Source organism: Myotis nattereri (genome assembly GCF_964212035.1).
Source record: "Myotis nattereri genome assembly, chromosome: 12".
In the NCBI taxonomy this organism is placed as follows: domain Eukaryota; kingdom Metazoa; phylum Chordata; class Mammalia; order Chiroptera; family Vespertilionidae; genus Myotis; species Myotis nattereri.
The window spans coordinates 58308480-58322654 of NC_138087.1; the positions used below are offsets into that span (position 1 = coordinate 58308480).

At 40.1% G+C, this 14175-nt stretch overlaps 1 protein-coding gene and 1 pseudogene across 2 annotated transcripts in view; one reads left to right on the forward strand and one right to left on the reverse strand.

The window, feature by feature from the left end:
- TMEFF1 (transmembrane protein with EGF like and two follistatin like domains 1) overlaps window positions 1-14175 on the forward strand; it is a 77505-nt gene that overhangs the window by 21991 nt on the left and 41339 nt on the right. Inside the window, exon 3 of the mRNA XM_081103579.1 lies at window positions 8735-8864. Coding sequence (XP_080959705.1) covers window positions 8735-8864 — 130 coding nt within the window. The remainder of the gene's footprint in view (window positions 1-8734; window positions 8865-14175) is intronic.
- Window positions 2308-2854, reverse strand: LOC308528405 (ferritin light chain-like; annotated as a pseudogene). The gene has a single exon. The product of its transcript is annotated as a ferritin light chain-like (transcript).

Here is a 14175-nt window from a genome sequence, read left to right on the forward strand (position 1 = left end):
GGAAGCAAGTCCGGCCAGATTTGCGCAGTGTTTGCGCATGGATCTGTGAACCAGAAGGTCACGGTTCGATTCTCAGTCAGGACACATGCCTGGGTTGCTGGCTTGAACTTGGTGTGGGGTGTGCAGAAGGCAGCAGCTGGTCAAGGATTCACTCTCATCATTGATGTTTCTCACTCTCTCTTTTTCTCTCTCCCTCCCTTCCTCTCTAAAATCAATAAAAATATATTTTTTAAAAATATATTTTTTAAAAATAAAGGAAGCAAAATGTGTTACACTCAGTTGTTTCTTTTTGTTCATTTGATATGATTGAATTACAATCTGTTTTTAGTATGTTGCTCACAAGATGGTCCCTGATTCAGGATTTCAGATGAGACAAAGAAGGAGCTAGAATTCCCCCCCCCCCGCCCCCCATCATAATCTTATTCTAATCATACCCACTGTTTCATTGATGAAACAATTGAATTGGCTGAACTCACATGGCAAAATCTTGTTTTCCCTATTGTGGCAGCAACACAAAAATCAGTTCATTTTTTTTTAGCCTTAGCTTGGCGGCTTGGAATATGCCCCATGAGTGGTTCGAATTCAGCCAGAAATTTGGTCTGAGTTTGTATACAGAAGCTGGACTTCCCTCTGATTCTCCTTTCAGGTATTTTCTCTCTCACTTTTCAGTTGCCCTGAACTCTGACCTCTGGTTCTGCAACCCAGAAAGATTGTAGTTTTTATTTATTTATTAGTGTTTTAGCTACCCTGTATCAAGAAGGCTGGGACTGTTTCTCTCTTTCAATTGTCTTATAATTTCCTTAGGTAAATTCCTTGATGTGGAATTGTTGGGTGAATGGGCTGCTTATGTGCAGATTAACATTTTCACCAACAGCAATATATTAGACCGCTTATTTCTCCTGGGCTTGTGGGTAGTAGATTTTGAAGTCCTTTTACATTTTATAAATCTGAAAGGCAAAAACATTTTAATTTTTATTTGATAACCAGAGCTATTAAAAATGTTTAATATTTACTGGCTACTTTTTTTATGAATTAATATTTCATATTCTTTGCCTATTGTGGGGAGTATTTTCTTTTTCCCTTATAATGGCTTGTAGATATATATATATATATATATATATATATATATATATGTATATATGTGTTATATACAACTGTTTCATACATATATATATGTATATGTGTGTGTGTACATGATATGCAATACATTATTTGAGCACTTACATATTGTTTACTGTGCTGAGCATTTTATTATTATTTAATATATTATTATTTAATATTTTATTATTATTTAATATATTATTATTTAATATATATTAATATATATTATATATATAATATATATAAAAGTTTGTAAAATCTCATGAGAATCTAATCTACATGTAGGTACTGTTTTAATATTTTTAAAAGAGTAATACTATATGCTCATAGTAAACAACTTGAACAATATTTAAGAATATCCTATCCCATGTAATAAAAGTGCAATATGCTAAGTGTCTGACCAATCAGTCAGCCAGTCGCTATGATGTGCATTGACCACCAGGGGGCAGATGCTCTGACCAGTAGGTTAGCTTGCTGCTGGGGTCCAGCTGATCAGAATTGGGCAAGAGGGCCAGACATGCCATGGAGCCCTTCCGCAGTCCCTTCTGGGCCAGTGGGCCAACCTCCCTTGATCCCAACCCAGCCGGCCAGCCCCCATCGGCTCCGATTGGGACCGGGTGAGATGGCCCTGATCGCCCCGATCACCAGCCAGGCCGAGGTACCTCACCTGTGCACAAATTTGTGCACTGGGTCTCTAGTACAGTGGTTCTCAACCTTCCTAATGTCGCGACCCTTTAATACAGTTCCTCATGTTGTGGTGACCCCCAATCATAAAATTATTTTCGTTGCTACTTCATAACTGTAATTTTGCTACTGTAAACAATATGTGTAATCATATATGTGTTTTCTGATGGTCTTAGGCGACCCCTGTGAAAGGGTTGTTTGACCCCCAAAGGGGTCGCGACCCACAGGTTGAGAACCGCTTCTCTTGTAGCTGCTATAAAGAAAAATGTCTGCTTTCCATTCCAGACTACCAATTGCTTTTCTCAGAGGCAACATCTATTACTTCTTGTATTTCCTTCTAGAAATAGTCTGTCTTATACAAATGTGTCCTCTTTCTATTTCTTTTTCTTTTTTTTTCTGCAAAAAGCTTATTGTTTCATTTGGTCCAATGCATGGGAGAGGGCTTTATGGTGGTAAAGAATGGCTACCAGTTTGGGGAGAGGCTCAGGTAAAAGCAGACACCAGGGAGTGCCGAGGGGCCCCTCAAAGGCCTCTGGGCTCCAAAGCCGCCTCCTCGTGCTTGAGGGTGAGCCTTTCCAGGAGATACTTGTCCAGCTCAGCCTGGGGGCCGGCCGGCCTGCAAATGTGAACCAGGTGGTCGCCCACCTTCTTGATGAGTTTCACCGCCTCACCCCGGAAGTGGTTCTCCGGGAAGTCATGGAGATGAGGTGTGCGGGTAGAACCCAGGGCCAGCAGCTCCAAAAGAGCCTGTTTCAGGTTCCTCTCCAAGGCCAGGGCGGCGTCCATGGCCCTGAATTTTGCCCATTCATCTGGGGAGGCTCAGCACGTCCTGGAAGAGAATGCAGCCACGGCGCTGGTTTTGCAACTTTTAAGAGATGCTCAGCGCCCTTGCGCTTCTTCTCTGCCAACTCATGGAAGAAGCAGCCCAGGCCCTCCAGAGCCACAACTCATAGTCGAAATAGAAGCCCAGAGAGAGGTAGGTGTGTGAGGCCCGCAGATGCGGGTTGGCCAGGCTGTTGACCGCAGCCTCTGCCTTGGTGGAATAATTCTGACGAATTTGGGAGCACATGGCTGTTCAGCAATAAGGAATGAAGTTATAAAAAAAAAACACAAAATGTGTTGGCAGGTCCTGGAGGTGGTTCTGAAGGTGGTGACTGGATAAGACGCAGGAGAGTAGCCAGAGGCTGGAAGAAGGGGCGTCCCTGGGTCTGTTCTGTCCAAACAGTGTTGAAGCAAGAGATGGTTACGGGACCACCGAGGGCACTGCCTAATTTCTCTTTTAAGCACTAAATCACTTAGTAGGTTTACCTTAGAGATGGTTCCTTTTCTGTTTAGATTAGAACTCTGTATTTTAAAGAAGTTATCCTGTTGTCATTTTCATTTTTGATAGTATTAAATTTTCACATCATGTTTGTCTCTTTTTGTCTTTATGATTGTGATGTTCATTCTTTGAAAGTCTTTCCCTGTAACTCTTAAAGACAGTGTTTTTGACCTTTTAAACACACTTGAACAGCTAGAAAATCCTCTCATAATCTGCCTGAATCCCTTGCATTCTTACTGGTGGCAAAGAAGGAAAGGGAAATAAAAGTTAGGAGTTGGGAGCAGTAGACACTTATCCAGTGCTTGCTTTGTGCTCTGTGCTAGGCTAGATGCTGAGGATATAAAGATGTTTAAAGTTCCTTGCCTTGTAGGAGCAAACTGCCTAAGGGCTTACAGCTGATTTGATCCTGCTGCTGGGCCAACCTTCCTTTGACTACTACTCTGCCTCCTTATAAGCTTATAAATGACTTAGAGCAGGGGTGGGCAAACTTTTTGACTCGAGGGCCACAATGGGTTCTTAAACTGGACCGGAGGGCCGGAACAAAAGCATGGATGGAGTGTTTGTGTGAACTAATATAAATTTAAAGTAAACATCATTACATAAAAGGGTACGGTCTTTTTTTTCAATAGTTTTATTCATTTCAAAAGGGCCGGATCCGGCCCGCGGGCCGTAGTTTGCCCACGGCTGACTTAGACTCTTGCTAGTTTAAGAACAACGACCTCATAAGCCAGTTGAACATATGAGGGTGCTTTAGCTATATCTTTCAATTCATTTAAAAAACTTGGTTATGATTTAGCATGCTTTCAGTGTTAATATAAGCTTTCAGGGATATAGTTGTAACAATAACAGGATTTTAAATAAAGTCTATTTTTTTTTGTCTACAAATAAGAGCTATGATATTTTGCCACATTATGTACACAAAGCTACTTTTATTAATTTGGTACAAAGAGAAATGATCAATACTGCATCTTCCCATTAAAACTTGGGTAATATATGAAGAGGAGTGCCTGTGATGTTTTCCCTGCTTTCTTTCTTCCTCTTTGTTCCAGTCCAAGTCTGAAGATCTGCGAATCAGGTGAGCTGATAATGTCTCAGTCTGAGTCAGACACCCGAGAACCAGACTAACCCATGTTCCCATTCAATAGGCAGAGAGAGGGAATTCTTTCTTCCTCCACTATTTCATTCTATTCAGCCCCACAGTGGGTTGGATGATCCCACCTATAATGGGGAGAGCACTTAGTTTGCTGATTCAACTGTGAATCTCATCTAGAAACACACTCACAGACACATCCAGAAATAATGTTTAATCTGGGCAACCTAGGTTCCAGTCAATTGACCCACTAAATCAACCATCACAACATTATTATTTTCTTATTTTCTGAACTACTTCAAAACACTTCCTGCTCAAGAGAAGGTATAGTGGAGAGTTCTTTTCCCCAGTAAGGGAGGCGGTATAGAGAAGGCAGACCTTAGGCTAGAGTCAGTGCCTAAGTCAGGAGTTGCCATGTGAAAATTGCCCACATCCCTTAATTTGCCCATAGCATAAGGAGAGGTTCCTAAGAAAGACCCTTGGAAATGGACTGACCAAGGAATAGCTGGTCTACTCCTATCCTATGCTCATTCCTAGGTATGAGCTTGTTAGGTTGAATTTGAGGGACATTTCTCAGGCTATGTTAAGTCCTCTGTTGCTACCACCAGGTGACATATGACGTGTAGTGTTTAGAGTATATCAATTGTGAAGAAATGAGGTCTTCCACTTATTAGCTATGACCCCGGGCCTACTTAAGAGTCAGAAATGATGCCAAAACCGGTTTGGCTCAGTGGATAGAGTGTCGGCCTGCGGACTCAAGGGTCCCGGGTTCGATTCCGGTCAAGGGCATGTACCTGAGTTGCAGCACATCCCCAGTGGGAGATGTGCAGGAGGCAGCTGATCGATGTTTCTCTCTCATCGATGTTTCTGACTCTCTATCTCTCTCCCTTCCTCTCTGTAAAAAATCAATAAAATATATTTGAAAAAAAAAAAAAAGTCAGAAATGATAATAGCAATACCCAAACCAGCTAATGTTGATTGAGAATTTACTGTGGCCAGATATAAATGCTAAAGATGAATATCTTTTATTTAATCCTCATAACATCTTTATTAGATAGATATTATTATAATTACCATTTTCCAGGTGGGGAAAATGGCACTGGTGTTAGCCCTTAATCACATAGATGGTGGACCCAGGTTTGGAGTTCAACGCTTACTTGAGAGCCCAGGCTCTAAGCCAGCCGTGGACAAACTACGGCCCGTTTGAAATGAATAAAACTAAAAAAAAAAAAAGACCGTACCCTTTTATGTAATGATGTTTACTTTGAATTTATATTAGTTCACACAAACATTCCATCCATGCTTTTGTTCCGGCCCTCCGGTCCAGTTTAAGAACCCATTGTGGCCCTCGAGTCAAAAAGTTTGCCCACCCCTGCTCTAAGCACTGTCATGTGCTTCACAAGATTGTTATGATATTTAAGTTAGATAGGACATAACTTGTCACTGGTGTTGACTAGATGTAAACTCTTGAATAAGTGTTAGCTATTACCTTAGAGATTTTCAGCCCTATCAGACTTAATGACCCTTTTTTATAACCAATAATTTGTATTCTGTTTCTTTGCTATTCTTTAATGAAATTCATAGATAATGCAACCTACATAAACACATAATTAAAGAAATCAATATAATATATAATTGCAATGTAAAGGAGAAATAAAAAAATTATAGTAAAATAAATTATTCTACTATAAATTATTCAACATGTAAATGCTTGGGCATGATTACAGTAGAAGAAAATACAGTAGTCACATGCTTATATCTATCTACTTGTGATGAATGTTTTCATTTACTAAAGATTAGTGCTATTTTATAGCAGAAATATCTAAAGACAAAAATGTAGAGGTATGGTGGATGCTAGAATAAGAACTAATATTAGGATAAGTTATAGCAGAGCAGCCTTACTTATCTATAGTAAGTCTTGCCATAGTTCCCATATGAGTGGCTAGAGATGCATTCAGAAATTGTATAGTGTGTGTGTGTCTTTGTTGTGTGGTACTGTTTTTTCCTTTGCAGGACATACATCTAGCTAGCATCCATGGAATCCATCTGCTAAATGACAGTAATGTTCTTTATCATTGTAACAACCAAAAAATCTTTCTGCTAAATGACAGTATCATTCTAACAACCAAAATTCTTTCATAGGGACATCTCTGCCTAGGGAGCGCTATTAACACCTTTGAGAGCACACCATTAAAAAGTCATTAAGCATTTGTTGAGCAAAGAGTTGGTTGAAAAGTTCATAGAGTTAGCACTTGACATCTTGGAGCTTATGATCTCCTTTACAATTATGCATTGTTTAATTACAAAAAAAATATTGACTCCTGCAGACATCATACAAGTTATTATGTACAATTTAGGGGAAGAGAATAGAGGGATGTGATTCATGAATATTGGAGCAATAAAGTAAAACTTTAATTTTAATTGAAGTTATTGTAGGAGTCTGCTGATAATGGATAGCATGCAAACTTGCTCATAAAATATTTTATTAGAGATTGTTTTTACCAGTGCTTGGCTTGTGGTAGCATGTCATATTTAAGAGTAAACAAATGATAAAAATAAATCTTGTGCATTGGAGAAAAATTGAGGAAAACACAAATAATGGAAATAAAAAACCATGACAAGTAATCTGAAAAACTTACTGATGTTTTGTTCCAGGATATACTTTATGAATGTTTATTTTTCCAAGTAATTGAGAATATATATATATATATATATATATATATATACACACACACATATATATAATTTTCTTTCTGTATTTTTACTTATATCATTTTAAAAGTTGCATTCAGTTTTGTGAACTAAATAATACATTTTAGAATGGCACAGAATTCTCAGAAGTTTATATATGTGGCATTGTTGCCTGCTTTATATCTAACAATATGTTACCTTTATCTGCCACACAGTATTCTGTTAAAAGGTAATTCTCAGTGACTCTAATATTAATTACTTGAACAGATATAACATGCTTTATATTGTTTTTACATTTTTTTATACTAATACATTTTTGTTTGAAATTTGAACAGACTCATATATACCTAGAAGAAATGGATGATTGTCAGAGGGAGGAGGCTTGGGGGACTGGGTGAAAAAGGTGAAGGGATTAAGAAGTACAAATAGGTAGTTACAAAATAGTCAGGAATGTAAGGTACAGCATAGGGAATATAGTTGATATTGTAATAACTATGTATGGTGCCAGGTAAGTACTGGCAATATTGGGGGAAACACTTTAAAAACTATATATACATTGATTTCAGAGATGAAGGGAGAGGGAGAGAAAGATAGAAACTTCAATTGTTAGAGAGAATAATCCATCAGCTGCCTCCTGTACACCCCACACTGTGGATTGAGCCTGCAACCTGGGCATGTGTGCTCACTGGGACGATTCGAACTCTTAACTCCTGGTCCAACTCCTGGTCAATGTGCAACCATCTGCCATGCCAGCTGGGCTTGGGGGAAGCACTTTGTAAAGTATGTGATTACCTAACCACTATGCTGTACACCTGAAACTGATACAAAATCATATTAACTATAATTGAAAAAATAAATTTGTAATAGTTTCCTTCAGATAGATCCCTAAATATGTAATTCTGGATCAAAAACTGCATTTCTTTTTCAAGACTCTTGAAATGTGTTGTTAAATTATGTTCTCGCCCACCAAGATGAAGTTTTTGTTTCTTTAATAGCCAGTTCTGTAAGCTAAAAGTAGTATCTCACTTTATTGATTACTAGCGAAGGTCAGCATTTTTTGTATGTTAACTGGCCATTTGTAATTGTTCTGTAAATTTGTCTTTTGTCCATTTTTTTATTAATTTATATAATCTCTTTTTTAGTAATGATAATAACTTGTGTCATATATTTTCTCCAGATTTTAAGACTTTAGTTGTTTTTGACATTTTTGACATATAGAAGTTTTAAATTTTTTAAAACATACAAGTCTTGTGTCATTTCTTCACCTGTCTTATTTCTACTCATCCTTCAGGGACCAGTTCACATTTCACTTTCTTTGAGAAGGCTTTTCTTGAATACTCTAGCCTACAGTAGTAGGTATTAGATATTGTACTTATTGTCTACTCTTTTGATTTAGTACATGCTTTATCACATATATGTACTAAAATATATATAGAGAAGAAAGATCATGTATTTCTTTGTGTCATCTAGCATTTACCTTGGGACTGTACCAGGTGTATTGAATAAATGAATTTTGATCATAACAAAAAGACATTTAATTTTTAGCACTCATTATAAACATTGCCAGCAATTTCCTCTTAAATTATCTCACTGGATCTTTATAGCAAGTGTATAAAGTGGATAGGAAAGGGATTTTCATTCTTATTTTTATGGGTAGTTAATAGTTCTTTTCATTATGAATATGCAAAAGGTAGGAGAAAGTAGTCTCTTTTTTTTAAACCAAATAAAAGAAAAAACAATCTGTAGTTAGAAGTGTGTCATACTGCTATGGCATTGCACTCGTGAATACGAAATAAACTATTAATATTCATGCCTATTTCTGATACTTATTTTTGTTTGTTTTGTAGTGCCATACAAATTACATTCCTGTCTGTGCATCAAATGGGGACACATATCAAAATGAATGCTTTCTCAGAAGAGCTGCTTGTAAACACCAGAAAGAGATAACAGTGGTAGCAAGAGGACCATGCTACTCTGGTATGTTGTGATATTTTTCTCAGTAAATGCAAGAAATGGTTCTGCCATATTTCCTAAAAGGAAGTTTGCAGTCAGAGTGTGTTCTCAGAACTGCTGTATGGATTGGTGGGGATTGTGTAGGGAGTAGGGGGCTCTTTTCCTCCATATCATTTTTTTAACCCCCAGTGGTCATGAATCAACAGTATACTTTTTTTTTTAATATATATTTTTATTGATGTCAGAGAGGAAGGGAGAGGGAAAGAGAGAGAGAGAAACATCAGTGATGAGAGAGAATCATTGATTGGCTGCCTCCTGCACGCCCCCCACTGGGGATCGAGCCCGCAACCAAGAATCAAACCCGTGACCTCTTGGTTCCTGGGTCAACGCTCAACCGCCGAGCCACACCCGGCTGGGCTTCTCAGTATACTTTTGATGCTTAATGCCTTTTTTTTTTTAAATATATTTTTTATTGATTAAGATATTACATATGTGTCCTTGTCCCAACGTTACCCTCTACCCCCCCCCCCTCATGCCCTCACCCCCCCCCCCCCCCCCCGTTGTCCGTGTCCATTGGTTAGGCCTATATGCTTGCATATAAGTCCTTTGGTTGATCTTTCCCCCTTACCCCCACCCTCCCCTACCTTCCGTCCAAGGCCCGACAGTCCAATCAATGCCTCTCCGTCTCTGGATCAGTCCTTGTTCATCAGTTTATGTTGTTCATTATATTCCACAAATGAGTGAGATCCTGTGGTATTTATCCGCTCTCCAGTTCCATCCATGCTGTGGCAAATGGTAAGAGTTTCTTTTTCTTCTTCCTCTTCTTAAAGAATACCTTTCAGCATTTCATATAATGCTGGTTTGGTGGTGATGAACTCCTTTAGCTGTTTCTCATCCGTGAAGCTCTTTATCTGACCTTCTATTCTGAATGATAGCTTTGCTGGATAAAGTAATCTTGGTTGCAGGTTCTTGCTATTCATCACTTTGAATATTTCTTGCCACTCTCTTCTGGCCTGCTTGGTTTCTGTTGAGAAATCAGCTGACAGTTGTATGGGTACTCCCTTGTAGGTAACTGACTGTCTTTCTCTTGCTGCTTTTAAGATTCTCTCTTTATCTTTTGCTCTTGGCATTTTAATTATGATGTGTCTTGGTGTGGTCCTCTTTGGATTCCTTTTGTTTGGGGTTCTCTGCGCTTCCTGGACTTGTAAGTCCATTTCTTTCACCAGGTGGGGGAAGTTTTCTGTCATTATTTCTTCAAAAAGGTTTTCAATATCTTGCCCTCTCTCTCCTTCTGGTACCCCTATAATTCTGATGTTGGTACGCTTGAAGTTGTCCCAGAGGTTCCTTACACTATCTTCATATTTTTGGAATCTCTTTTCTTTTTTCTTTTTCAGTTGGGTATTTTTTGTTTCTTTGTATTTCAAATCTTTGACTTGATTCTTGGGATCCTCTTGTCTGCTGTTGGATCTCTGTAAATTATTCTTTATTTCAGTCAGTGTATGCTTAATTTCTAGTTGGTCCTTTTTCATGTCCTCCATGGTCTCACTATACTTATTGAGGGATTCATTAAATTTATCGGCGGTTTCCATAAAATTCTTGAAAAACCTTATAAACGTGGCCTTGAACTCTATATCCAGTCGTTTGCTTTCCTCCATTTCTGCCATTTGTGACCTGTTTCTTTGTCTCCGCATTTTGGCTGCTTCCCTGTGTTGATAGAGTGGCCCTGCGCGCCAGGCGTCCTGTAGGGCCCAGTGGCTCAGCCTCCCCAGTTACCTGAGGTGGACACTCTTGGTGCACTCTTGGTGTCTTGGTTGTTGTAGGATCACTGGGAGGAATTGACCTCCAGGCCAATTGACTGTGAGAATCAGCTGTGTCTGAAGTGGGAGAACTTCTGTGCTGAAGACACCCTTCTGGGGCAAGACTTGCTTCAGTGGGGCTTTGGTGCTCACTGAGTCTGCTCCCTGAGTGTGTCCCTTATGGATCTGAGGAGTTGCAATCTGGATGGTCCCCCTCTGACCACTGGATACAGTGGCTCCTGGATCTAAGGAGGTGCTAATTCAGCCTCTGCCTGAGGCCACACAGCAGGAGCCACGAAGAGGCTCAGCTCTGAAGCAATGCAAGCGGCTGCGGGGCCTTGGGCCTTCTCTTGGAAGTTCCGGGTCTGCCTGGCTCGGCTGCAGTTAGGTACATTCACATGCAAAAGCCTCTGCCGCAGCCTGGGTGGGGCGGGGTCTCAGGGAGTCAAAGGGCGGAGAAAGCAGCTATGGTTGATTCTCCACCCGGAGTCACGCGTCTCAGTGTCCCGGTAAGGGCTGCAAGCACCTCTGAGGGAAAGCCGCCCTCAAGTTCACCCGCTTTCCGACAGACCAGCTTCTCCCCGTATGAGTCCTGGGTCCCCAGAGACTTGCCGGAACCGGAGTTCAGAGCAGTCGGGAGCTTGTGATTCAAAAAGACAGCCGTGTCCTCAGGTGCCACCCCCTTCCCGTGCGCGCGGGCGAGCCGCTGTACCTCTGCACTTCACCTCCGCAGCTCCTCTGGCTCTCAGTGTGCTTTTCTTTCCTTCTAGATGTAGAATTTACACTCAGCCAGCCTTCCGGTTGTTCTGGATGATGTCTGCTCTGTCCTTTGCGATATTTTTCAATTGTTGTGGGAGGCGGCAATTTCCCGGTGTTTATCTATGCCGCCATCTTAGTTTCTCCTTAATGCCTTTTTTTTATGGGGACTTGGCATTTCTTTCGCCTGTGGTTTGACTATTAGAATAAGATCTGGGGTGGGACATGATATGAGCCCCATTTTGTTGATTTTTATTTTTTGGTGGGAGGAAGGGGTGGGGAATATTCAGAGAAAGCCATTAGTGGCCTCCCAGGATGTGTCTATTTCCAAGCTCTTCTTTTCCTGTCTTCTTTTTTCTGTCTGTCAACCCTCGTCACCCCTCTCCTCCCACTTGTTTATATTTACTTCCTTCTCGCTTCCTTCCTGAGTGGGTGGTGGTTTATTTGGGGAAGCATTAATGTAAGTTTCCTACTTGCATTTGCATTTTGGGGCAGTGATGAAGGTAAGGTATTGTGATTAGAATTATTGTATGAAGGTTAGCAGTAAAGATAGCGACTACTCTTATATGATGTATCCATTCCTTTCTTTCCCTACTTATTACAGTGCCTATGTTCAGAGTTATTATTGGGCCTCCATTACATAAGCATGATTGATTGATTGTCCATGTGGTTGATTTTAAACTCCAGAGCCCCCACTTTAAATTACATGGTTGGTCTTTAACCCAAAGACTATTGAATGTGGCAGGACACACCCTAAGATCTGATGTGGTCAGTACCTTTCCTAAAAAAGACACTTCTAGAAGGTATGACATAGATGACCTTCCAGAAGCTGAGGACAAAGGCCAGACATCTCTTTGGGCAAGGCCAAATTCTTTTCCAGACACTAAATCATTAGGTGCTTGGTGAAATTATTATGTTCTTAGGCCAGTTAGCTATCATTTGTTATGATTCTTATATATGTTGTATTTCAAATACCTAATTTAGAGACCATAAAGGAATATGGAGTTCTCTACAGTCCCCAATTAATCGTGCATTATTTGTGAAGAGTATGTATTTAAGACACCAAATGCTTTGATAGGCAGAGAATGTTAAACATTAGAAGGCAGAGTGATAACTTGGAAAGAGCACCACATAAAGGTTAAAAAACCTGCCTTTGAAGTAGCTCCAGCTCTCATTCACTGTCTGACTTGGACGAGCCTCTTAACCAACTCTTAACCAAACTCGGAGCCTCAAACCGTGAAGTGCATATCGCCTCTTGGGGTAGTTAAATGAGGACTGAATGAGCTCAGCTCTAAGGCACTATATCAACGTTGTTGTTTGCTGGACGGGCCAGTGTTATTCTTGTCATTTGCTCTTTGATTGGTCCTATTACCTGTGCTAAAAATAGCATTTTCTTTTGTTTACTTGAAAACTCTTAATGATTTAAGATCATGGTTAAGCCTTTGCTCCTCTATGAAATCTTTCTTCCATGCCAGCTCCCGGCAGAGTTTGTTCACACTTTGTGCATATCTCTATGTATATGCCTCTGTATTTCATTTCTCTGACAGTTTCTAGACAGGTCAGTTATTTCTCAACTGGAAGGCAGTATGCCCTGCCTAGGGAGGCACATCATAATCCTAGGGATGGGTGGAGTTGTGTGGGCTGGGGAAGGCGTGTGTACAGTGAAAATACAGAATTCATCCTCATTAGCAGAGTAGTCATCATGCTCCCAAGCAATGGCTTGCTGCCCGTGCATAGAAGCCAATACAAAACATTGGCTTTTGAGAAAAGAAAAGGCTTTATTGGCATGTCCACAGGCAAGGAGGCAAGGCTCAAATCTGTCTCCCCATTGAGGGTTTGGGGTGGAAGTTAATGGGTTAGGGTAGGAGGGGCAGGTTTCAATTGGAGGGCTTTAAGCACTGGATCTTCCTGGACCCTTTGCTTCTGAAAGGATTCCCATGACTGAATTCAGGTCCAGTCTCAGCTCTTTGGTTGGGGAAGGGGCAGGTAATGTGAAACTTTGGTTCCTGTTTTATTGGTCAGAATTCTCTCCTCTGCATGTGCTACGGCTGCAGGACATAGATTTGTTCTGTTGTTTTTGAAAAACCAACTCAGTATCTGGTTAGACACAGGATAAGACCAGTTTGAACTGGCTATGCAGTTATAACAATATTTAATTTATTGGGGAATTCTAAATAACACTAAAAGAAGGTATTAGATATTTTATTTTTTTAACTTGGACATGGGTTGTAAAAAAGATTGGAAGTGATTAAGTATCTCATCCGCTGGGACTGCCTTATTTATCAATTTATTCCTCACATTTACCATGTTGTCTAGCATATACTATATGTACCCAATCAGTGTGGGATAGAAGAAAAAGGGAGTGTTTTCCTGAGAAAATTTTGGTCATAAAAACTATTTTAAATTGAGTTCCCCTCTTCTCTTTTTTTTTTTCTGCTTTCACTCCTTATTTTCCTTACTACTTAGAGAAGATGTATTTTTTTTTTTTTTTATGGCTGATCAAAATTGAACGCAATTGAAGACTTTCCATAAAACCCCATGAAGATTTTGCAGTGGGCACTACATAGAAAATGTTTTTCCAATTTCTGCCCCATCTGGGAATTTGATTACTGTCTGAAGGAGCTGGAAGAGAAGGCATGTTGTTATAGGTGTTGTCTCCCACTCTAGAGAACTGTTTGGAGAGCTGGTGGGTTCTCCAGTATACCCTCCCCTGCAGAGTGCTGATAAAGTGGGAGGCTCTTTACAGGCCGTTCCTGCTATTTTACTGCTGGATGCCGATGATC